This window comes from Molothrus ater, chromosome 8 (genome assembly GCF_012460135.2).
Source record: "Molothrus ater isolate BHLD 08-10-18 breed brown headed cowbird chromosome 8, BPBGC_Mater_1.1, whole genome shotgun sequence".
Lineage (NCBI taxonomy): Eukaryota > Metazoa > Chordata > Aves > Passeriformes > Icteridae > Molothrus > Molothrus ater.
Genome location: NC_050485.2, coordinates 875,252 through 900,617, shown reverse-complemented (window position 1 = coordinate 900,617; position 25,366 = coordinate 875,252). Strand labels below are relative to the sequence as shown.

Below are 25,366 nucleotides of genomic sequence, written 5' to 3'. Positions count from 1 at the left end.
GCTGTCAGTCTGTGGGTGCAGCTACCAAATCTGCACATGCTGAACACAGTGCTGACAAAGGCAGCATTGCTAAACTCCTCTTTTTCTGTGCTCTGTGGAGGTGGTGACATACATCTGAAAAGGATAAGGACATTCTGTGTTTACAGAGACATTCTGTGATGCAGCCATTTCATAAACTGAACTGGAATTCATAAGTTTTTGCATAGGCAGAATCCCAAGGTAGTCATGCCAGAGCCAGTTAGTAGTTTAGGATTACCTAATGGTGTGTTTTATCTGTCCAAGTTACTGTGATTGTCTAATTTATTGGATAACATAAAACATAATTTAATACTCTTGTACAAAATGGCAGTCATGTGAATTGACAAGAAACCTGTAAGCTCTGAATTAATTCATGGCTTAGTGCGAGGGAAGTTTCACTGATGCTTCTGAAGATGGTACAGAGCTATTGCCTTCACAAAATGCACTTCTGATGTTCTTGTCATACACTGTCTTGTGAGACAAAGCAGATTGCAGATCTGTGTAGGAAAGGAAATTCAAAACCAGCACTAATGGGGAAGTTTTTAGGAGGTATGTAAGCTTTAAAGCAGTAAATATATTATCATTTAAAGACTATTTTATGATACTACCTTTGTATCATGAGTTCAATTTTATATTTGCATTACTTTGCTTGAAAAAAAAGGAGTATGTCCTTCAATATTGGTTGAATAGATGGAAATATTTATGTACCACATAACTGTTCTCTCTGCAGTTCTTGACATTATTGTCTTCTAGCTTGATTTGAATCCTTACTCGTGCTTGTTACGCTCTGGATAAGGACCACTCTGTAGTATCAATATTTTTTCCTTTGTCTTTGTCCTTCCTGCTGATGCTTTTTTCCCCCATTTCTACATACTTGAGTATCAAAGTAATGGTGTGGTAAGTACAAATTGCCAGTTGAAAAATTTATATCTAGAAAGATAGAAGGGTGATAATTTACTTCAGAGCTTGATTTAGCATGAGCATCCTAAGGCATCGATGTAAAAGAAGGTAGTTTAGTTGTTGGGCAGTTGTTCGTCATTGGAGACTCATCTCATTTTAGAAGATGTTGTCACAGTGCCTTAAGAAGGTTTCAGCAATAAAGTAGCAGCTTTAATAATTTTTTCTTCATTTTGTAAATATTTAATGCGTATGTAAGGTTTTGTGGTTTTCATATTTTTATAGCACTTTCTGACTCGGTATTTTATTGGTGCTCTAGCTTATAGGAGAGTATTACAGTGCCTTTGAATTCTAGGCATCAGTAAATGGTAGGAGAAGCTTCAGGCAGCTCAGCGTGGGCTTGCCAGGGTAAGTTTTGCAGCCTGCTGAGCTGTGTAAGCAGTGTGCGAGTGCCGGAGTGGTGGGTGCTAACGCGGTGTCCTCGTGCTTGCAGAGAGCCACATCCTGGAGGACGTGAACCGCTGCATCGTGGCGCTGCGGGAGCACGACGCCGAGGGCCTGGACCGCGCTGCCGGCGCCATCCGCGGCCGCGCCGCGCGGGTCGCGCACGTCGTGGCGGGGGAGATGGACAACTACGAGCCCTGGAGCCTACACCCAGGGCGTCCTGGGGCACGTGCAGCAGCTCTCCGGGGCTGGTAAGGCCGAGCACGGAGCTTTTATCTCCTGTCACCTTCCCTTGGTGCGCTGCCTTCAACGGGAATCCTACGGGCCGCTGCTGGAATGCACGGGGGGTGCATTGATGGCTCCCTCCAACGTGTCTCCTTCTAGCCAGCTGTTGAGCTAGGACGAGACCATGCGGTTCAAAAGTAATTTTTAACATATTACTTGAATTACAGGGTCTCTGTAATCTTTCTTGAGTTATGGTACCCCCCTGTTACTGGCGTCCTTAATGCATGTAGCATTGTTTGGATACTTTGAACTAATGAGGTAGCAGCTTCCCACTTCATTGCACTGGCCTCACCACGCCTGCTCTAAGCACATGAAAGGCAAGCTCAGAGAAGGAGGTGCATGATTTGTGTGTGCTTCCACTTTAAAGACTGTTAAGCAGTAATCAGGTGTCCCAAAAAGTCAGTTTTACAAAAGAAATTTGAAACTTTCTAAAATATTAAGCAGTCTCCTTTCCATTTCCATAATATTAAAAAAGAGGGCATCCTATATTGGAAAATGCTTGTACTGGCCACAGGGGGTGTAACTGCACTGTTCTATAAATGGTTTCTGTGTTTTCCATAAGTGAATCTCTGGCTTTTCATAATGTGTAATTAATTAAAAAAAATAAAATCTGTGTTGCTCCCAGTACTTCCATGTTTTACATGGTTGCAAGTCTCATAGTGGGGAGTTAAACTGCTCCTAAGAGATTTTCTGGCAAGTCTGTACATCCCTGGAATATAGGATTTGGCTTCCTGAACTCAGAGATCTAATTCCTTGCTCTTTCAATCTAAACAAATGTCGAGTACCTTACATTTAACTGACATTTTACCACAAGAAAAGGCAGGAATTTTGTTTGAGCTCTTTCCTAGTAAGTTCAAATATGTCCAGGGCAGAACTGCCCTCATGTGAACAGGAGTAAACTGACATTGCAGTGAAGTGGCAAAAGAGAACAATGGGAAGAGTTTGAAAAAGGCTCATCTGTGTTTTATCCTTTTTTCTGATATTTTGATAGGAAAATTGAAAAATTTTCACCATTGCACCCCTTTCTTCAAGATTTCTGGAAGTACTGTGACTAATACTGAGAGGGAAGCAGCATAGAAAAGCATAATTTAGATTCTCGTGTAAAAGCTGAGCCTGTTTTTCTTGAAACTAATAGTGTTTAAAGACATTGGGAGTTGACATTGATTTCTGTTCTGCTGCCTTGCTTTGACAGTAATATATATAATATACCTGAACCTGTCCATCTGCAGAAGACAGGGAGGCATAAAACTGGTTGTGGTTGGAATGTTTGCTTGTTTCAAGGGACATCAAGCATGGTCACATCTCAAATGACTTTTCAGTACTTCAAAGAATTCACTGTTTATGTTGTTCAGTAGGAGGGCAAAAAAAGACACACATACTTTTCATTTTCACCTGTATTTATGTGATCTGCAGTGAACACATGTTGAACTGTGAGAGGGCTGCTTGGTTTTGTTTTAACTTTTTCAGCTTACGGGTAAAATGCGGGTAGGTTGCAGCCCACAGGTGTAACCTAAACCATTCTATCCCAGCTGATTGCAAGGGGAAAGTTCACCAGGAGAGAGCTCTGTATTTGTGCTGCTATAAACTCCTCAGTTAACTTCTACAATAACCTCAGGCAGTGAAGGGTATTCTTTATGCCCAAGGAAGAGGTAAAGTGTTACTCATGAGAAATTACTGCAGGCAGAGTATAGAATTAGTGAAAACAAAATTAAAGAGTATACATGGAAATAGCAGAGAACTAAAAATAAAAATGGACGAGTGAATGGGAGAAGAAATAGGAAAGATGCAAATTGGAGGTAACAGAAGGGAGAAAATGTGCATAAAGAGGAGCAGATATATTTACTGTTTGTTTTAACAAAGATCAAGGTTAAATTGTAGAATATATGATGAGGTAATGTATAAGAAAAGAAAGATATTTAATTCTCTGCATTGCAGTATGCAAGGAAAGAGCAAAGATCACTGTCTGTCTCTTCAGCTGGAAGGCATCAGAGGTATTTAAGATAAAGTGAGCTGTTCAACAGTTGTATCTTAATACTGCCACAAAATGAGTATTAAAAACTGGAGCTTAATTTCTCAGCTCAGGTGTAGTCTGGTGTACAGAGGAGCTGTGAGCAGCCAAGTGCATCTCTACAGCACCACACAATGGAGGGTCCTCTTTCTCAGGCATATTTGTCCTGTTCCTCTGTTTACCCCTTCCCTTTCCCTGAACAAGAAGGAAAACCCTGAGAAGACTAACGACAAGGCCTTGTAAAAGCCCCATCTATGGTGTTTTAGAAGTTCAATAATACCAGAGCTGAAGTTGTCTTTGCAGCCCTGCCATCCCTTGATTTGCCCTCTGTGTGTGGGTGACATGCCTTAGGACACTGTGGCTATGTGATCATAGCCAGCTGTGTTACCAAACAGCTGCTTTGTGCACGTCACTGCCTGGGCGTGTGCCAGGGCCATGGACTGGGTCAGGGGGGCTCCTGTCCACAGGCTCCATTTAGAACATAATGAGGCACAAGGCTGTGGGACAGAATGTGTGAGCTCATGTTGGATGTAGTTACAGAGGCACTTGGTGTTCTTGCTCTTCTGGACTGACTCTGTGGTTGCACTGGCAGGGCTGTGCAGGGTTCCTGCTGATAGCCAGTCCTTGGGGCTGCAGGGTGGCTCCCCAGCTCCTGCTGTCTGCCTGGGCTGGTTCCACACTGCAGTGTCCCCGGGCTGGGGCCCTGGGCTGTGACTGGGCCGTTCTCTGTCCCCTGCTCCCAGTTTCTGGGGAGGAGCTGCAGAGCGTTCCAAGGCCCAGGGCAGGGGGCTGTAAGTCAGCATTGAGCCTCATGGCCCAAGTCTGTATGGAACCTAGGGACCCTGGAGATGATTTCAGCCATGGGGGTGTTCTGGGGAGGCATGGCTCTAGCCCAGCAGCGCCTGTTTGACTGAACAAGGGGAAAGTAGTTGAGCTTGAGGCTGTGTTCTGGTGTGGTTAAGGCTGGGAAAACTTCACTACTGGTGCCTCTGTCATTCCTAATGTCTGGCACTGTTTGTTAGATTGAAATACACAGATTATTGCATTTTGGTAGAGTTTGTGTACTGTTGTATCAAAGCAAAATGAAACTTTTAGGAACTCTCTTTATAAAATCCTAAGGTATTTCTTCTTCAGAACTGGGAGGGTGATCTTGTTCTGTTCTTTTAAATACCAGTCTCCTCTGTTATTTTATTGCCTGCCAGAGTCTGCAGCAGTTAAATTTAAGTCAAGAATTTATATTATGGCATATATCTGTTGGTAGAGTAAAAGGTTTGTATTGTAAATTCGGTCTGCAGTTCTGCTTTAATGCCGAACTCTAATGATATACATATAAGTATAAAAACATAAATTCTTTAGTTACTTCAATGTCTACAGATCTTGTAAGAAAAACAAGGGAAAAGGTGGAGACAAAGATGACAAGTATTTTAACTGCCTCAAGTCTGCAGTGGGCCAAAGACATGTAGCTTTTAGACTTTTTTGGAGCGCTTGGGTTTGTGTTCAGTGATTTTCTTTAAAACCTTCACAGCCTTCAGTTACATTTTGGCAGCATATTTTAACATATTATGTGCCAGTATGAATTAGTTTATTTAGTTACACTAATGTGTGTATTTATTTCCTGGTCCCAGGACTGCTATTTTGATCACCTTCCAGTCTCCCCTTTCCCTTCATAGCCCTTTCAGTGTGGGTGCTTCTACAGCCCTGGATTAATACTGACCTACTACACCTGAACCAGGGCTTTCTTGTACAGTAATTTATTAATTGATTCTCCAGGAGGGATTAAATCTACTGCATTGCTTTTCTCTAGGAAAAGGTAATTTACCTTAGCCATAAAAAGACAGTGGTATTTTCATAATACAAGCCTCCTTCCATCTTGGCTTTTTATGCAGCTTTTCCATTTCTTGCAAGCCTGTGTGCACCAAGCTAATGGCTTGTATTTTCCTGGCTGCTTCACTTGCCTTTTTTAATTCCAGTTGACAGGTTTGTCACAGCACTTATGTGAAATGACTGGCAGTTTCCTTTGTCCCCTGCCTCGAGTCTTCTGCAGTAGGGATGGTCCGTTCTTCTTTGGAAATGTGGCTCTTTCACCCAAAAGGCACCCTCCAGAGAGGGAATGCAAGAGGGGTTGTCTGTATTCTCCTGCCCACTCTGACATTTAATACTTATTTTGTCATCTTCTGGTAAATTCATCTGAGCCAGCATGGGGAGAGAGGAGCACTTCAGAGACTTCACTGGCTTTTCCTAAGGGGTGTCTTCAGATGGGATCCTGAGATGGGGTGAACGGGCAGTTGAAGGTCCTTGCCTCTTGTTGAAGAACAAAAGATACCAATATGACTGACTTTATTCTAAATTATTTATTTAGGGGTGGCTAAAATGAGGTGAATGGACCTTACTCATTCTGTGGGGCACACAAAAAAATCATAAGTTTTTATTAATTTAAAAAGATTAATTTAGAATTTTATTAATTCAGAAAGTTTTTAATGAAAAAGTATTTTTCACTAGTTGTTCATCGCTGTCAGAATAAGATCTAAAGAGAATACTTGCTGTTCAAGTCTGTTTAGTGTTCAGTGATTTTTACTCTTGCTTATAAAACCCAAAGACTGCTGAAGAAGAGGATTGACTCCTATCACTTCAAAATACATAAAAAAAAGAAAATCCCCAAAGCATTTGAAGAAGGAGAGAGGCCTGAGCATGCAAGCTTATGGGATTGGTTAACTTTGAAATTGGTGCTCAACCCAGACAAGGAACATTTTATAAGCAACTATTCAGTGGAATTATTGTAAGAGCTAAAAGGAAAAAAAAAATGGGCCAAGAAAAACACTGAGGGTATTTGCATGGCTTAGCCTAAAATATGCTTTTTGATGAGTTCCATGGTGATTGTAAGATAATAACTTAAGAAATAGCCCTTGATTCTTGTGGTTTTTACTCTGTTACAGAGTCAATAACCTCCATTTGGTGGAGAATGCAGTGAGGCTTTTTTTTTAGGGCTCTGTTTGGATCCTTCTGTGAAATTCTGTTAAAAATGCTGGCTTTAGAAACTTGATTTTGCTTCTTATCTAAGAATGTTCTGAAAAATAGGGGGAAAGATCAACTTTTTTTGGGTTCCAGGTAATCAAAAAATGACCCTGAACACTGAAATTTCTTTTTGCCAATCTTTTCTTCCTTTCCTCTAGCTCAGAACTATTTTTGCTTCACTGTTAATAACAGTGTAATGCCCATGTTGATTATAGGCACTGTGTGGGCATTAAGGTGCCTATAACTCCACATCTGCTTCTTTGAAATGCTGTTGCACTTAGTGATCATTTAAAGCACTGAGAGGAAACTGCTCCCCAGTGCACTGCTCCCCCAGGCCTTGCTCAGTGCCCAGCACAGATGCACTGTTCAGAGCAGTCCTTGAACACACACTCAGTCTCCAGGAACTTTCTTCCTCAAGAGAAATCTTATTGCAGCCTTGAATATGCAGCATTGTTATGAAGTAAATACATGTTTCTGAAGGTAAGAAATTTGGGTTTGTGGTGTTCAGTTGAGTTTTGATGCTTTTTTGGTTGTTAGGTCATTTTCCTGGATTAGGATTATAAATACCCTTCTGCTGCCTGTCATGGATGTGTCACAGCGTGGTTTTGCTCCATCTAAGCTCCATGGGGAGTGGGAGGAAGGCTGGGGAAGGGTCTCTTGGTTTGAGTGACATTGGTGGAAAAACTGGAAAAGTGAGGCTGTTGTGTGAATTCTAAATCTTGCTCCCCTGGTAATGCATTTGCCACCAGGTGAAGCCTGGTTTACCTGCAGCCTGATTTTGGAGCAGAGGACACTTGGGAAGCCTTCCTTAAAGTCAGAATGCCACTGAACACCAGTGTTGTCTTTGCTTCTGCAGTTTCCACAGGCCCTACAGGGAAACTGAGGATGGCACTATACTAATGGGCAGTAATGTCCTTTTTGTTTTCTCTCTCCAGTGTTTTGTGGGCTGGGGTTTTTGTTGGTCGCTTGGTTGGTTTGTTGGATTTTTTCAAGTAGAATTGCCCTTCTGTAGTCATTGTGTGTGACATTTTGTGACAATCTTCCCTCACCTGGAGCTACATTAAGAAGTGACTCATTACTTTCCAATGTCTCTATAACTTGAATTTATCCCTTTTAATATATCTTTGTCTTTTAGATCTTAAGGACCACTAGACTGGTCTGGTTCAGTAGAGTCCCTTCATTAATGACAGCCCTTCCCTAAGCTGATAACAAGATCAGGGACTCTGCTCTTCCTTTAACTGCATTTTTTTTAACTGGAGCAAGCTCTTGAACTTGCACAAGGTTTTCTCTATGCCCATATCAAAGCCATTTCTTTCATTTCAGCTGTGACTTCCTTGCACAAGCTCTTAAGTGCCTTGACCTCTGTAATTTTAAGGACATTTCATTCTCTTCTAGCTCTGTAACCTTTCCAGTTACTTGGAATGTGTTTTCCAGAGCCTCTGGGACACAGTTTTATCTCATTACTGTTATCATAATGTTTATCTTGCAGTCTTGATCCTACAAGCCCTGATGCTATTGTTCCTTTGCATTTCTGGGGAGTTGCAAGCATCTGTGTCTGTTGCACTTGCCCATGGTTAACTTGCTGTGTCTCAGGCACTCGTTGATTATTTATTTCCTTTGCCAGTCCACATTCAAAGAATCCTTTCATCCTCTTGCCTTTTAGAACAGTGTAATATGTTGGAGATGGCATCTTTCTTACAGAAGCTGAAGTTTTTGTCTATTTTACAAGTTTTTTGCAGTAGGAACATTTTAATTCTTAATGAGCAGTTTTAGCTTCATATGATGTGTCCTGGAGCCAGCTGGTCAGATCTGCCTGCTGGGTTATCCCAGTACATACTAGAGTCTTTGGAATACTTTGGAATTTACCACTCTTCTGACCATTTGCTTTTGTAACATTTACATATCAGAGCATGATTTGCCTCCTAAGCAGGATTGTGAACTGAGTAACTGGATTTCATAGATTATCAGTGCTTAAGAGTTCATTTCCTATTTCATAGTATCTACGAGGACTGTTTTGGTTTAAATTGTGAATTTGAGTCCAGTTTCAGTAAGGATTTCCTTAGACCTGAAAAACTGCAGTATGTTTTTGTTCTTCAACTGTAGCTCATTCTTAAGTTCTTCATAGAAATAATTTCCTAACTGGAATTTACAAAAAGCACCTTTCACAGTTTTCATTTTTGCATGTAATACACTATGTTTTACTATAAAAGTCATAATTTTGTGACATGTCCTATCATAATCAAAAGTAAATTATTGCTCCACCTTCCTCCAATAATACTTTCAACTGCATACATCTAACTCTGTTTAAGATATTTTTAGTTATTCCTTTCTGGCAGCATGCCCTCAGCCCTTTGTGCTTCCTTCTGTAGAAACCATGAACTTTCAGATCTGGAAATGATGCAGTAGCTCTTGATGGGGGAGCATATGCATAATTCAGTAGTATTTATATATGTCTGTATATGAATGCTTGGATTATAAATCTGTTAATGTAGTAAAATTGATTCTTGCTGAAATCATAAACGATAAGCTTGTCTTCATTTTGTTCACCTTGTCTCAGTAAGTCTGTCACCACCATTCATTGCACTATTGGGAGAAGTGGCATTGAATTCATTCTATACTAAATAAATTTCTGTAACTAGGGCTTCTCCTCACTTTCTGGGGGCTCTATTCTGTTTTCTACCAGAATGCCCATCTCTGAAGCTGGTTTTGTTTGCTGCAGGCCTTTTGTGTCACAGTCGATGAGAACACAGACCACGTCCCCAGTTTACCCAGTGCTGTTAGACAGCTGCAGTGGATTGGAATGATGCAGTGGGCAGCAGACAAAGTGCAAGGAACGCGTCCATCAGAACTGAAGCGTTTGCCATGGAGTTTCATGCAGGAATGTACAACTGTCTGTCGCTCACACACCTTTTTGATTGTTGTCAGGCATTAAAAATTCAAAGGTAGGCAGCTTCAGTCAGCAGTTGGAAAGGCCTGTATCTTGGTATTGTGCAAAAAAGTTGTTGCAGAATTCCTGACCTTTCCCAAGCACTATAAAACAGCAGCCATGCTTTGCTCATGGAATACAGGGCCTTAGCAGCCAGGCTAGGCAGTGAACTGTTGATGGCCCTCCTAATCAACAGGAATGTTTAGGGAAGACCCATAGATGTTTCAACAGCTTGTTTAGTTGAGGGGTTTGTGGGTTTTTTTCTTAGGGTTCAGTTTTACAATTTCTTTTCTGACCTGAGGCTTCAAGTAGCATTCCCTGCACCAGAATGTGTTTTCTCAGGAACCTTATTTTTGGTGTTGAGGGAGGCTTAAAATAATTGCCTGATACTGATTCCTTGAACTGAAGTCAGAAGTGTTTAGTGAGCAGTTCTGGATGATATCAGCACACTGTTGGTTTTGATATGCTTATTTTTAGGAAGGGGAGGCTAGATTTCAGGAGATACTGTGAAGCAGATCTCTGAGGGAGCATTCGTGGTAAAATAAACAATATTTGATGATAGTATGCCAAACATCAAAGTCAATACATGGATTATAACAGGAGTGCCAGAATAAGATGGGAAGGATGTAAGAATGTGACCCTGGGTAAGAAGATGGCACTCACTGTACACTTTCCAGAGTAGGCCTTGTCAAACTCCAAGTGTTGGGGAAAAGCTTTCTGGAGAACAGAGGGTGCTGAGGATGGGCTGGGCCCTAGTGCAGGTGACTTGTGAGAAAGGGGAGAGACTCACAGTTGCACATGGGGAGGTGGCAGCCAAGGGACAATGGATGGAGACCTGCAGCTTCCCCAGAGAGTTGCAGTGACTCTGCTACCACTCACTCTTGGTGGAGGCAGGTGGCACAGCTAAGGGCAGTGGCCACAAGCTGCAGCAGAGAAAATCAGGGAGAGTGTGAGCAGAGCAGGGGATTTATTCACTGTAGTGCAGCACTAGAGCAAAGCTGCAGTGACATTTCTGTCTTTAAAGGTTTTCATAACTTAGCTGGACAAAGCTGTGCCTGGCCTGATGTTGTGTTGGCCTTATGTCTAAGGAGGTGATACGCAGAATCCTTTTCAAATTGTGTGTGAGGGTGTTTTGCTTGTGTTAGATGCCAGCTCCATTCACTTAAGAACCATCTTTTCTGAGTAATTAAATGTTTTAATGTGGGCATTCATGCTCTGCTGTAGTAATGTCAAATTCTTAGAGAAGAGTTCTTTATCTGTTTAGTGACTTGCTTGTTACTAGAAATACATACTGTTACTATTAAGAAGGACTTTGAGTGTAAAAATGCTTGCATATACTTCATTCAAAATCTGCAAATTTCTCCAGAATGTTAATACAGACCTCTTATATGAAGTGTTGTGTATTAAATGGTGGTCAAGCATAGAAACATTGCAAATGGATGCAGTCCATCTGTGTGGTTTAGATTGATATGTTTCCAAATAGGCAAAGAAGTATTTAGAACCTGTAGGTGCTCTGTTTTTCAAAGTGTTTGTTTACTCTTCAAGAGCACTCTTTGTGCTCTTTTCAAACCATGGCAATTACTTTCTTTTCCTGAGAGCTAATAGTAAAATTTTCAGCACTGCTCTAGATTTCTTTCCAGTAATAACATAGTCCTCTTGTGTTTATTTAATTTGTCCACTTGTCTTGCTTGTCTTTTATTCTGTGGGATAGGTAAGTAAGAACCTGTACCTAAAAACACATTTAGAGTTTGTATCTCAATAGTATTAGAAGCAAAGCTAGTTTTATTCAGTGTAGTTTTGTTCAGTTTTTAACCATTGTTTGTGAGCTGATAACTGGCTTTTTTGAATCTTCAGTACTCTGTATGTTGGAGGAAAATCATTATGTCTGCATTGTAGATTGGGCGGAGGCTTTCTTGTAGTCCATCTTTGTAAACTCTAAACCCCAAGTAAAGAACAAAAACACCTTGGGAACCTTTTCAGCCTTTCCATAGTCTCTCCAGAGAATTGATGTAGCAGGAAATGTAATTGGCAGTCCCTCTCTTGTCTGTCAGCAGTCCCCTGCAGCTGGAGTTGTCCCTCAGTGTCTGTGCAGAGCAGTCAGTACCTGTTACAAGTGATTCTCCAGCTGTTCCTTTGCTTTCTTGTACAGAGCTTTCTTTAGCTGAACAACTTTCCCCTACCGATGACAGTGGCATTAGCACTTATAACCATAAATGTTGCTAATCTATTTAAACATTAGTTGATGGAGAGATTTCAGGGAAATGCTGAAGAAGGTTCTTTAAATGTAACTGATAAGCAGTTGGGTAAGATTGGATTTCTTTGTAGGACAGAATGTGTAATACAGGATGCAGTTATGGTTGGCATACTGAGTGCCAGCAGCCCCTTCAGGTTCCTGCTTTGAACCCTTAGAGAGTGCCACTTGAGTTTGTCACCTTGGCCACAAAGAAGCTGCCCATTGGTATTTCACCTTCTGCAGCTTGCAGGTTTATTGTTCTCAAATGATTATGTGCTACAGTTGAACATTCTCATTAAAAATGTGGCAGCATCCCTTTATCACTGTTGATTTTAATCCATTTCAGTATACCATGTTCTAATAATGAAGCTTCCACGTGGGCTTCAGCAATTAGAACCTAATTCCAAATCCACTGCAGCAATTGCCACTGACTCCTCTGGCTGTCGTGCAGCCCTTGGGTTCCTGTTCCTTCTGACTGGTGCCAGTGTTTGTGACCCCACTGAACAGAGTCCCACTGCTCTGAGGGGCTGCAGCAAAGGCAGGAAGCACACACAGACTTACTCTGTCACGAGTCACTGCTTTCTGACTCATTCTCAGGCTAGCTCTGAATATTAAATTTAGAGGCAGTATTTTTCTGGCACCATTCAGAAAAATATCTTTTCTGTGCTTGACAGCATTTATTGGTATTTCACTGTAATTAAGTGTTTGAGGATTTTGGCTACCAAAATGTGTTTTCCTTGTGCTTACTTTTAAAATGTCAGCAGTCTTCCATGAAAAATAATTCTTCTTGACGAAATTATTTCCGTTATGTTGAAGTAGACATAAGACTAAAACGTAGTGACCCTTTTCTCAATACATTTTGTCCAAGGAGATTTTGTGTTGTATGTTTTTGTTGTTTGCTAACATATGTCAAAACCACGGTATCTGACTCTGCCTAAAAAGCTGTATTGATTTTCTGATATTTCCCAGGGAGATATGCATTTTTTTTTGTCTTTGGGCCAAAAAAAGCTTGGAATCTTGTGCAGTTTTATTCTTTGTGGCTAATTCAATTAATTTCAGGTTTTCTAGGTTGATGCTACACCCACTGGGAACCAGATTTCTAAAAAGACAATATTTCTAGTAATCTACCAAAATAGGTGGCTGCATTTCAAAATTAAATGTTTAAATTGTTGTCTGCTGTTAATGTTTTGAAGACCAACTCATTGTCAGCATAGTTATATTTGAAATATGGAAATATGGCTCAGGTACGTGTTCTGAGCTTCTGAAAGGACACTGGTGTCTCCCAAGATAAAGTTACTGTAGTACATGAAGAGCAGCTGGTACCAAGCAGTTGTAAATTCAGCACCACTGCCATGCCTCCTCCATAAGGACTGGCTGGGGATCACAGACAGGTTGGTGTGTTGCTGTGCTCAGTTGTTTCTTCCCACTTTTCTCCTTTAAAGGGTGACTGTAAGGTTTTTGTGAATTACCCCATTCTCTAGTTTTGGTTTATAGCACAATGCATGTGCAATGCGACCAAAGAAGGTTCACAGAGAGGGGTTCAGGGTGGTTGTAATTTTATTTTTTATTAAACTCTCAGGACTTTTCTTTCCCACTTAAATTGCTAAAAAGCTGCTCTCTGTTCAGATAGTCTCTCTTACATAGAATGAAGTCACTTGCTCCCCACAAGGACTTAAATTTCCTCTTAATTTCCTTTTTATGGCATTTCCTGTGTCCTGCTCAGTCAATTTGGAAAATCCCACTTTGGGAATATTTGGTCAGCAGCCTGTAGAAATTGCCTGATACATGAATTGCCTCTTTGCTCTTGCTGGCTGAGCTTTGGCTGTGTTTGGGGTGGTTTTTAGGTAGACTTTGGGTATTTACTAGTCTTAGTTTCTGTGTAGCTATATGGCATTCCATGTGGTGCAGATTCCTCTAAACGAAACCCAGAGACTGCACTTGAAGGAAGGGCAGGCATGTTCTGGGCTGAGGAGTAGTTCCTGTTTCCACAGCTTGTGGATGTCAGGCTGTAGCAGGGGACTGATGAGACAAGACAGGCCCACATGGTCCACACTGTCTGCTAAGGAATGAGAAATAAATTCTGAAATTCCTCTCATCTGTCCTAGGGGGAAATGTCATTCTCATCTGGGATCTCATGGTCAGTCTGTCCTTGAGCATGGCAGCAAAATGTATTAGGTAGAGGGCTTCAAAAAAAGGAGGATTATGTAAATTATTGAAATTATCTCTCTGCTCTTTTGGATGCTGTGACCTGTCTCTAATGAGTTCCTTATGCAGGGGAGCTCATGTTCTCCCTCCAAAGCATGGCCACAAAGAAGCCCTTTGAAGATGGCTGAGAGGGATCCCACTGAAGCCTCAGACCTGTGATGTTCAGATGCAGGACACTGCTTCAGTTCTCAGCTGCAGTGTTCCATGCCTTTGCAGGCTGTGATCCAGGGATTCCTAAATCCCAAGCAATCCCCTGTGCCCATGTTACAGAGAGCAGGGACTGGTGTGTATATCTGAACTGTCCAGGTGCAAAACAAAACAACTCTTGTTCCAGGTAGGAGGCTGAATCACTGTCATGGGTGTGTTTAGGGGAGAAATAAATTAGGAACATTTCAAAATTAAAAGCAGCAATTTACTGGATTGTTACTCATTAATTACACACATTGCCAATAATTAGGTCTCACTTGCTATCAATATTTTCTCACATTCAGGACAGTTAGCTCCTAAAAATCTTACCCTTGTTAGCTGTGAAGATCTGGTACCACAAAACTGTGGTCGTGTTCAGCATAGTTTCTGTATAAATATGTCTGTAAACATACACATACAAAAATATTCATGATGTCCATTTGTACATAGCTAGGTAATTATATACTTATGTCTACGTGTATATACACACTCAGCTGTGGTTTGTGGGTCTGCCAGCAGTCTGCCAGCTTTGCAAGCTGCAAAATGCACAGCTGCAGCTGGCACAGGTCTGAGTTAGAGAAGCAGATAAGCTTGCTTTTTGTTGGGAAACTTTTTATGTGCATCAGGCCTCTCCCTGGACTACTTCATGTTCTATTACACTGTTATTATGCAGAAACTTTGGCATGAAATACTAAATTCCATTAGAATAATTTGTAGATCTTTATGCTCTAAATAGTCAAGAAGGGGACAATGGGGGATTCTGAGATGGTGCCTCTCATACACTGGCCTAGGATTGAAGCTGCCAGAGGAATATGAGCTCTTTCAGGTGTTGTATGTTCCACAAATAGTTAATCTCTTCTCCTGCATAAAACCTGTAAACTTGTTACCAAATAAGGTGAATGCTAATATAAAGGGTATATCAAATACCTATATCACAAAGCTATTCTGCTTCATTCATATACATATATATGTAGATATATGTAAATGTATTCCTTAGAAAGCCATTGGATACAGTGGCATAGTACGAAGTTACCAATTTAACACTGTATCACAGAAATAGAGGCTTGAATTAAGAGTTTGTACCATAGTGAAATTAGTTTCAGGAGCAGCTTCATCTTCACGTTAGGATTGCATTATGTGGATTTGTAAGAGTCACAAGTCATTGGAGTTTCAAAACCTACTTGTGTTACTCAGCTCAACCTTTTGCAGTGAGTGCACAGTACTCTTTTTTGCAGTCATTCCTTTATTATTTCTGTGTATTTTGGACCACCTCTAATGAAGCTATCTCCATCAGTCACTGAAACAATCTGTTCCATTCTGAATTTTTTGTTAGGTGCTGTGACTCAGGCTGCTGCCAGCAGATCCCTTTTATTCCACATGGTGTCCCTTAGCCAGCACAGTTGTCTCAGCTTAGATGGGTTTTATGTTTTAATTCTTTCTGTACCATTCTGGATTGCAGTGACAAGAAGAGTAGACGTTATACTTAGCAGTAAAATTGGCTTACTGGAATAGGCAGTGTTCTTACCGTCTGAAATTCTTATACACCTCTCGAGAAGAAATTTACAAATGCTTATTTTTAAATCACAGGAAGTGCAAACTATTGTTTGCTCTCAAAGAGTGTAATTAAATCAAGAAGCACTGAATAAAGGCTGTATGGCTATTAACTAGGTTTCTTACCTTTCTCTAGTACTACCTTGCATTTAACAGGAGGCTGGGTTTTTAATCTTTACAACCATACTTTTCTTTACTTCCACTGCATTTTTGCAGCTGGAAAGCTGCTTAAATTCTCTGTAAGCAACCTGTATATACCCATCACATTGACTTTCATGCCAGGTGATCAGGTTATGGGGGAATAATGAAGTATTTGAGATACACACCTCTTGTGTTAAGTCACTTCTGCTGCTGCCACCACCTGTGCCTTGGTGTGGGTCTGGGCTGCTCACACCTCTGTTACCTTGCCTGCTGCACATCTGCTTTATTTCAGTGCTCTGCTATCATGCTAGTTTCATATGAAACTCATCCAGTAGCTTTTTAGGCCTTACTTGACTGTACTTCAGGTGGGTTTTTGCAAGTTTTCCTCCTCTTAGAGTCCTAATTCATAACTAGTAACTTACCCTGATTTTCTTACCTTCAGAAGGAAAACCATTTTTTCACTCCAGCTTGCCCAGATTCATTTTTTTTTGAATGGTCTTTTTTTAATGAGTTTTCTTTGGGCACAGAAGATGTCTGCAGGTGGCTGAATCCCCAAGAGAGTTGTCTCCTGTGTTGAAAGGCCACTGGAGTTAAGCCAAAGCTGTGGCAGGGTTGCAGTGTGTGTAGCTGGGCTCTGAAGCTGTGCCACAGAGAGCTTCAGTCACTGCCTGTGCTCTCACTTCCATTTCAAAGCTGCCTTTGAAGGAGTAGCTCTTCAGTCTTTGTTCCAGTGGGAGCTCTGCAGCCTTTCCCCACTCTGCTGGCACCACTGGGTGAGTTGCTCAGAGTCTTTGTACATGCAGATAAACACTGAAGGGAAACTTTGGTTATTTACCACTAATTCTTTTTCTTGAGATAAATTGTGGGTTTGCTAGTTTCTTCCCTTTTTTCCCTGAGTGAAGAACTGTAAAGAATTTGAATTTAAAAAAAAAAGTAAATTTTTTTCAGGTCAGTTCTAGGAGGTGGTGACTGTTCATGTCTGGTAGGTGTGTTTGTTCTGTTAAGACACTCTTTAGGTGAGTGTTGGACACGTGGATGGTTTGGCTTTGCAGCCTGTTGGTTTTTCACTGTAAGCTGCTTTGGTGGTGGCTGAAGTGGTGATAATCACTTAACCCAGCTGAAGTAAAAGGTGCAAGCACAGTGGCTCCTGCTTCCCCTGTTGGCAGTGGCTTCTGCAAAGCTGAGAATCTGTTTTCCTGATTGTTTTATTGTTAAAAATAACAGGCACAGAGTTGCTAATTGGAAAAAGGGATTAGTGAAGTTTAGTTTTCTATGTGAAGAGCTGGGCTCTGACAGCTATTAAACTACAAACTGGGTTCATTAGTTGGTTTTGATTGAAGATTACAAAATCAAGCAAAAACATTAGAGGACTAAGAAGATATGCCTACAAGGAATATGAAAAGTATTGTTTAGAAAAACAGTGGAATTAGGAAACACTTGGTGAATTTTAAAGCAAATTAGGTTAATTTCAAGAATGTATTTTTGATAGTGTGAAATCTTTAATTACTTTAGGGACTTTGAACATTATGCTTATGAACATATTGGTCTTTTCCAAACATTCTCCTTTCTGCACCTTCCCTCTCAGGGAAAGCAGGATTACAGATGCTCATATTGAAATTTGCTTTTAGTTTTTGTTGCAGGAGAAACAGAATGGAACACAAAGAAAACAGAAATAAAATGTACAAATAAAACAAACAAATCCCCATAAAAATTTAGTACTTCTCAGTTGTCTAACACTTGATATTTTTAATTTTACTTGTTTGATTTTGCTTTTGAAAGACTGAAAAAATAAGTAATTTCCTCCTATTCTCAGTTGCATCCACTTCTCTACTATATTTAGGCTGCCTAGAAAAATAAAGCCAAGTACAGGAAATATGCACATTATTGGTGTAATTCAGTCCACTTAATGCAGTATTTAAGAGGGTTGCCTGACTATTCGAGGTCTATAAAGTATTTTGGATGTTAGTTATCCATGAGTAGGAGCTCATATATGCACCAAAATGCTCTTTTTTTAGCCATTGGTTGGGAGCTCAAAATTGTCCTATCACTTACAGGGAAAATGAGCAGGAAATAAGGCCTGTTTGATAGCCCAAGTGTATTTTCACACTTCATTAGCAGTTGGTGTGTACATGTTTTAGAACTGCAGTACAGTCTTGTGTTTTAATTGTCTGTGTAAAAGTGCTGTTGCTGCAAAGCCCCATCTGAAATGCTGCTGGAGGAGGGCCCTGAGGTGGTGGTTCTGTACTCAAGTGCAGCCTGGGTTGCTCCACTTAGAATTATTTTGATAGTCTAGAGGCCAAAATCTTTGTTTAACTAGAAAGAAAACCATTTCAAAATGATGAAAAGTTCTCATTCAGTGGTGGTTCTTTGATTTATTTTTTTAAGCAATAAATAGGCACTTGTTCTCCATAATTATTTTATGTGATTGCAAATGAAAAATGTCTTGTATTTTTTCTGTACTATTATAAATCTTTCCACTGACCTTTTTGAAGGTGTGACAATTCCAGTGATATTCTGAAGAGGCACTGATTTTAAATACCCTCTTTTTCAAATTAAGTGGCAACTACTTGTTGGCTCAAAGACAGTGAAGTTACTGTAATTTGAGAATGAATTTAACTGTCTCCAAGGGCTATGTGGGTCTCCTCATCAAAGTTAGGGAGGAAAGCATTATTGGGGCACCGAAGTTGCCAGGTTTTCTAATTCAGAAATCATCATGTCTTCAGCTGAAGCTTTGTCTGCCTACAGATTTATTGTATACTTCAAGATTTGCCTGAAATGTTCCACATCAGTTGTATTAGCAGTAGTGCTTTCATGCGTTAGGGATTTGTGAATTGCACAGTGTGGAATTGGGGCGTGGAGGGTGGAACACAAACAATGTTAGTGTTTGAAATCAACACATTGCCAGAGAGAGCTTTAGTACCATGAGGTTTGTTGCTGATATTGAATATTACACAAGTTCAGTTTTATCCTTTTGCATTTGTTTCTTCTATGTCCTCAGACTCCAAGTGATAGGAAATGAGTTTGGTCTGGGCTTGTTTGAGGTCCTTCTGTGTGTGTGATGGATTTTCCATCTGCATTCCTTCCGTATTCTGTGCCGGGTTTCCTTTGCTCCAGGGTGGTGTGAAGGCTTGAGGGAGATGCAGTGCTGCCAGGCCACCATGCAGAACAAGGCCCTGGGGCAGCAGCAGAAAACCCCCAGGCCTTCTGGATAAAGCACAGGTTAAAATCTAACTGGCTCAAAATGCACAGTTTGTTTGATTCAAACAAGATAAATTGCCCTGGTAAATTCGGGTTGCAGTTGTGGGACTTGCTCAGCTGAAGAATAAACATCAGTGTTCTGCTGGTTACATCTCCATTCAGACTGAAAGCAGATTAGGAAATAGTGGAAGTCTGTTCAGCAGTGGTTCCAACTTTAAGCCACGTTGTTTGTCCTGATTTTCTGGGTAAAATTGCTATTGAAATCAACAACAAATTTTTACAATTGCTTCCACAGCTCCTCTTTTAAAACTTCTTTCTTCTTTTAGTACTGTATAACCACCCACAGCTTATGTGCTTACCATGGGCATTTTTATAACTGTGATAAAAACTACAAATGTATTCTCACTTAAAAGTAATTGCACTATTATTGTAATGCTTTTTAGAAAATAAAGTTTTTATCAATGTCAGGTGTTTTTCCAAAAAGAAAAAAAACCTACATTTTCTTTTATGCTCACTGAATTTTGTTGTTTTTTGGTGTTTTTTTTTAATAGTGATTCCAGAGTTTATTAGCCAAGTAAATATTGCATTGGAGAGCTTAAGCAAGAGCACAGTGCATCTGTTTGATGACAACCAGTTTGTTGACATTTCCAAGAAGGTGTATGATACGATTCACAACATCAGGTGCTCCGTCATGATGATTCGGGTAAGTCTGGAATTTGTTCTTTTCATACTGATGGCTGAGATGGGTCAGGATGTCAGGACATTTTTGGGAGCACTCAGAACTGTGTGTGTGATAAATGCCCCCAAGCTCCTATCCAGGTTGAACTGGGCTGGGAAGCTTGGGTTACAGTGAAACGTGTGATTGTAACTCCACAAGGCTAGAACTGCATTGAGTACCACGTCAGAATGTTGCACAAAAATGTTTTACTTCTTTAAAAATACATGGTTTTGTTTGGTTGGTAAAGATCTTTGTTCACTTCATTAACTACTAACTTGCAGCTACCAAACCAAATCTTGTAGTTCTTCAGCTTTAACCTGTGGAATGTAGGAGAGAGAGTATTTCCAAGTGATTCTGATATTCCCATATCAAGTTCTTCCAGCCTTACACCAGAAGACTCAACCTGATTTCTTTGTCTCACACAATTACAATCACTGTGCTTACATTTATGTTTTTCCTGAAGTTCAGAAACTGAATCAGAGCAGCTTATTTTTAAAATTCAAGCCAGAATTTTGTCAGATGCAGAATTTCCCCCAAATATTTTCATAAAGAATGATAAACAACTGAGCTGCAATGTCTGTATGTTCAGCAATTTCATTTTACTATAAGATTAATCATTAATAATATAGATAGATTTTTCAAAGAAAGTTTATCTTCTGCGCTGACTTTGCAGTTGAGAACATGGTAGGAAACAGATTCCTTTTCTTGTGAATACAAACCCCTGACAGCCCAGCGTGACCAGCAGCTCATGGGAGGTGGGTGTGCTGCTCTACTCCATTTCAGTGAGACCCCTCCTGCAGAGCTCCTCCAGCTCTGGGCTCCCAGCACAGGAAGGACAGGGAGTGTTGGAGTGGGTGCAGAGGTGGCACAGGAGTGATCAGAGGGATGGAGCACGCCTCCCACAAGGAACAGCTGGGGCTGGAGAAGTCTCTGTGGAGGCCATACTGCAGCCCTTGGCTACTTACAGGGGCTTATAAATAAGATGAGAACAGACTTTTTTGTAGGGCCTGTTGTGATAGGGCAAGGGGTAATGATTTTAAATGAAAGAGGAGAGATTTAGCTAGATAAAAGGAAGAAATTTATTGCAATGTGAGTGCCAGTGAAACACTGGCACAGGCTGCCCAGCAAGGTGGTAGAGGCCCCATCCCTGGAAGCATTCCAGGCCAGGCTGCAGGGGCTCTGAGCAAACTGACCTGCTCATTGCAGGGGCTGTTGGACTTGGTGGCCTTTAAAGGTCCCTTCCAACCAAAACCATTCTAATGTGAAGAACATTAGTCTTAACATATTGCAGTGTGTAAGGTAAAGTAGGAATTCAAATGTGCAGAATGATTACAGTGTCTCATCCTTATTGCAGTTTTCAGTTGGGAAACTGTTTGTATACTGAGGAGAGACCCTGAAACATCCAGCATGTGTCCCATAGCAGTAAGAGTTTGTGAGCTGGATGTAGGTCTAAACCAAACAAACCAGATTGTGGGTGATGCTCTCTTAGGTCCTCAGATCAGCTCGTGTGTCAGTGAGCACAGGCTAAGAAGTTTTCATTAGGACATCTCATTTTTTTCCAGGTAAGCTTCATTTAATGCCTGTGTTGCTCATCCCTCCCTTACTGACTCAGGAGCTCTTGGGTCTTTTAGAATTACAAAATTGCTTCTGTTTCTCAGTGAGTTAAGAGTCTTCTTTATGTCCAGTTGTCTTATGTTTGAATTCCATGATCATGACTGTGTATTTCTTTCTGGAGTTTCGCATTTCTGGGGAATTGGGAAATGCACTGAGGAGTGTAACACAGCTTCAGTCAGTTTCTGTGAAGAGGCAGACTCAGCTCTGCAGTATTTCCTTAGAGTGCTCTGTAGGGGTGTGTGTGCTGGACAGTCACTCAGGTAATGTGAGGGGAAAAGCCTCAGCTGTGCTGAGGCTGTGACAGGCCCAAGGCCCAGGGGGTGCCCAGTGGGCAGTACCTGGGCTGTGCACCCATGAAATCCTGAGCCACTGCCCAGCACCTGAGGCCACAGCAGCCATGGAATGGCTTCTCTCAGGGCCATCTTCCACTGCTGCTTTGCAAGTCCTGACAAGAGCTCAGGAGAGTTTAAAAAATGGTTAGGAAGGATGTGGGCTCTCTCCTTAATGAATCCCATTGTTCAGCCACAGCCATGGGAAGGTTTTTTTGAGGTTTGGTGAAATGTTAGTCAACTACTCCAGCATCCCTTAGAGACAGTGATTATCAGCATAGAGAGTGCTGAGAAAAGCCTGGCATTCATTTTCTGAGTCAGGATGTGTTTGCATTCCTGGTTAGGTATCTTCCAGACAATGCCAGCTCCCTGGAAGAAGCTTTAGTGGATCTGGGGGTTACTCAGACATGCACTGTTAGTGTAGCAGCCAAGGTGAGGAAATGAGATGTTCTGTGGCCAGCGTGCTGCTGGTGCCAGAGAATGGCCCCGTGCTGCTTACAGGGGATTGATTGCCAGACTGAATCAGGGCAAGAACTCATTGACAAAAAATAATTGGGAGATGTAAATAGATGAGGCCACTCATTCACAAGGGGCAATTTTTCAACATGGCAGTAAAAGCAGAAATTCTCCAGTTCAGTTTCTCAGGAAGCATTTCAAACATGTAATTACACAGAAAGAATGATTTTAAAAATAGAGTTCTTAAATGTAAAATGCTGCCCAATGCTATTGTTAATGCAAATTACCACCTATGCATTTCAATGTCCAAGCTTAACCAAAGATATGTGAAACGTTCATGCAGTCCTGCAAGGTATGAGGCAACACTTGAGAGCAGCTACACAGTGGCTGGTGTGTGGTACTGCTGAGCTGTAATAGAAATGCCTCTGGGCATCAGGGGGCTGCTCCTCTTAAATGTAGATGCTTTTCATTGTTTACTTGCAAGGACTGCTTGATGCAGAGGCAGCTGTCAATGAGAAATAACTGGATAGTTGATCCAGGGTGTATCCACAGTTCTCAGTCATTTTTTGACTCTAAGGATCCCATTTTTGTTGTGTTTTAGAGATTTTTGTGGGCTTGATCTTGAACAGGAGCATTTGTACGTTATCTGGATAACATTTTAATCAGGATGTTGATGCTACAGAAATAGATTAGATTAAATAGTACAATTAAAGGCAATTCTTCCATGTAAAATATGTAGAAAAGTCAAAGGAGACAGGTTGGTGGTTTTTGAGACAATACACATTAAATGCTGCAGAATGTTAAGATTATAGGTAGAACTTTTTAAAAAGCTTCTGTATGAAGGTGCTTTTAGTTGAAAAATATGAGACAGCTGGATTGAAATAACAGCTACCAATACCCCATTAGGGTATAAACTAGTGGAAAGGAATGACTTCAAAAGAATAATAACTGCTGGTAACTAGAGCACTAATAGTCATGCTAGCAATTATCCCAAGAACAGTGGAAACAAAGTCACCAAGTTAAAAGTTTCACAGAATTCTTTGTTCTTTTTGGAGGATAAACAAGTGAGCAGCTGTTCAGGTTTTACAGAGACAAAGAAGGGGGCAAAGGGTTCATATGCTCTATGCAAGATGCTTTTACTATACTTATGTTCATGGAAGCAGTGACTGAGGACCCAAGTTCTCTAATTTTGTGAGAAATGGAGAGTGTGTATTGAAATTGCTATTCTTACCACATTAAAACATTTATTAAAAATCCTTTCTGCTGAATGACTGTTCTCTGTGCTGTTTCTCTCAGAATTCTGGCATGGAGACCATAGGTTCCCTCAAGAGTTTATGGTATTAGGCTTTTTGAGTTTGTTTTGCACATTGTTCCTTGATTTCCCTGCACCAAGATGTATGGAATATCCATCCCCCAGCCCCCCTGAAAACTGTGAAAACTGAAGCAAAGCATTCATTTTTCTTTTCTGTCTTACCTAGATACTTTTATTCAACTAGATCCTCCCTACACCTCCAATCAATTCCTAACATTCCTGTTTTAGCCAACAGTCTTTTACTGTGTGTTTTAATTTCCTTTGGAAAGTCAGACTCAGTTTAGGTACACATTCAAAAGTCTACAGCATAAATGCTTTTTCATATGTTTTGGCTTTCTCAGAATACCCTTGGATGGGTTCCCTTTTTAACTTCTTTTGTTGGTTGCAAATCTGGCATGGTTTTTCGTTCTGTTTTAAAGAAATGTAACAATTCATCCTTAACAGAGCTTGAGTTCTTCAGTACACTCGATTTCTCTCAGTAAGAGACATCACAGCAGAATTCATTATCTTACACCCAGCAGAGTTACAGGAAGTTTTAGAACATGGACCTCTAGGACAGGAAGGTAGCAAGTGGTGAAAACCTTTCAGCCAGTTACTGAGTGTCTAGTTTAAATTCTGCCATGGCTTTTACTAATGACAGAATTATCCTACACCTGCAGGGTTTTCTGCCTGTTTTTACTTCTGTAGTCCAAGTGAGTTAGATCCTGTCCAGTGTAGGCAAGAACAGGCATGAATTGAACGTCTGTTTAAAAGTTAAAGAAAATAAAGCAAAACAGAGAATCATGAGAGAATGGCAGACATTTACTGCAGTCCTATTGTTTGTTTTTCCAAAAGGGCCTTGAGACCTCATGGAACAGACAAGGAACTGTTCATACAGTCTTGTTAAACTTCATTGTTGGTCTGAAATATAGAAGTGATGCTAATCCATTACAAACTCATATTGAGAAGTTTGATAAAAAGCTTTTTCTTCATCTTTTTCTATCCTTCACCAACTGCACAAGAGGCAGAACCTTTGCAGCAGTAGTTAGCCACTTGGTCCTGCACCTCTCAGCACTTTCTCGTTGTTTCTGACCCAAGCAGGACAGGACCTTTCCTTCTTCAGCTCCATGGCAGCTTCAGTCCTGTCACCCAAGGATTGATATGTCTGGATGTAGTGTGACTGCAGAAGAATGTGTTCATGTGATGTCTTTAAAAAAGAGTGCAGAACAAATACCTGTTGTCTGTCAGGGATAGTGGCACACCTCCTCCTTTTTCAGGTTGTTATCCTGAGTCCCATAAAAGGAGAATGTCAGTTTGTGCTACAGAACCCAAATAAGAGGGGAGATAAGTGTTTAGTGCTGCAATCAGCTGCACATCCCTGCAGGTAAAAACTTCTGACAGCTGCTTGTCCCTGCCATGTTATTTGGTTTTTTGTGGGTTTTCAGGGCCCGGGCAGCTGCGGGTGACCCCGATACTGGGTGGGTGCGGGCAGACCTTCTCCTTGGTGTGTCCCACCTCTGCCGCCATCACGCACTGTCCCAGATGACTAAAGATGGCACAGCCAGGAGGACTCAGAGGCTCCAGTGTTGTTCCAACAGGCTTTAATGTCGGGAGGTCTGAGGGCGCAGGCGGGGAGGGAACGCGGCTTACAGCCCCGGGTGAAGGGCACCGGAGCCGGGGTGCCGAGCCCCGAGCCCGGGCGGGACCGGGGTTTTTAAGGGGGAAGGGGTAGGCGGGATCGGGGTACACTTCGGACCACTAAGGAGGGGGTACAGAGGAGGGCTTAGAGTGGGGTGATAGGGAAATGGGGAGAGGGTGTTCTTAGGGGAGATCCAATGAAATAGTGGGGAGCAG

General features: G+C 41.2%; 1 protein-coding gene across 1 annotated transcript in view; it reads left to right on the top strand.

Annotated features, from left to right (window-relative positions):
• Positions 1 to 25,366, top strand: part of CTNNA3 (catenin alpha 3) — a 424,386-nt gene that overhangs the window by 320,556 nt on the left and 78,464 nt on the right. Inside the window, 3 exon segments of the mRNA XM_036385424.1 lie at positions 1,409 to 1,554; positions 1,556 to 1,610; positions 19,656 to 19,807. Of these exon segments, the coding sequence (XP_036241317.1) occupies positions 1,409 to 1,554; positions 1,556 to 1,610; positions 19,656 to 19,807 (353 nt within the window).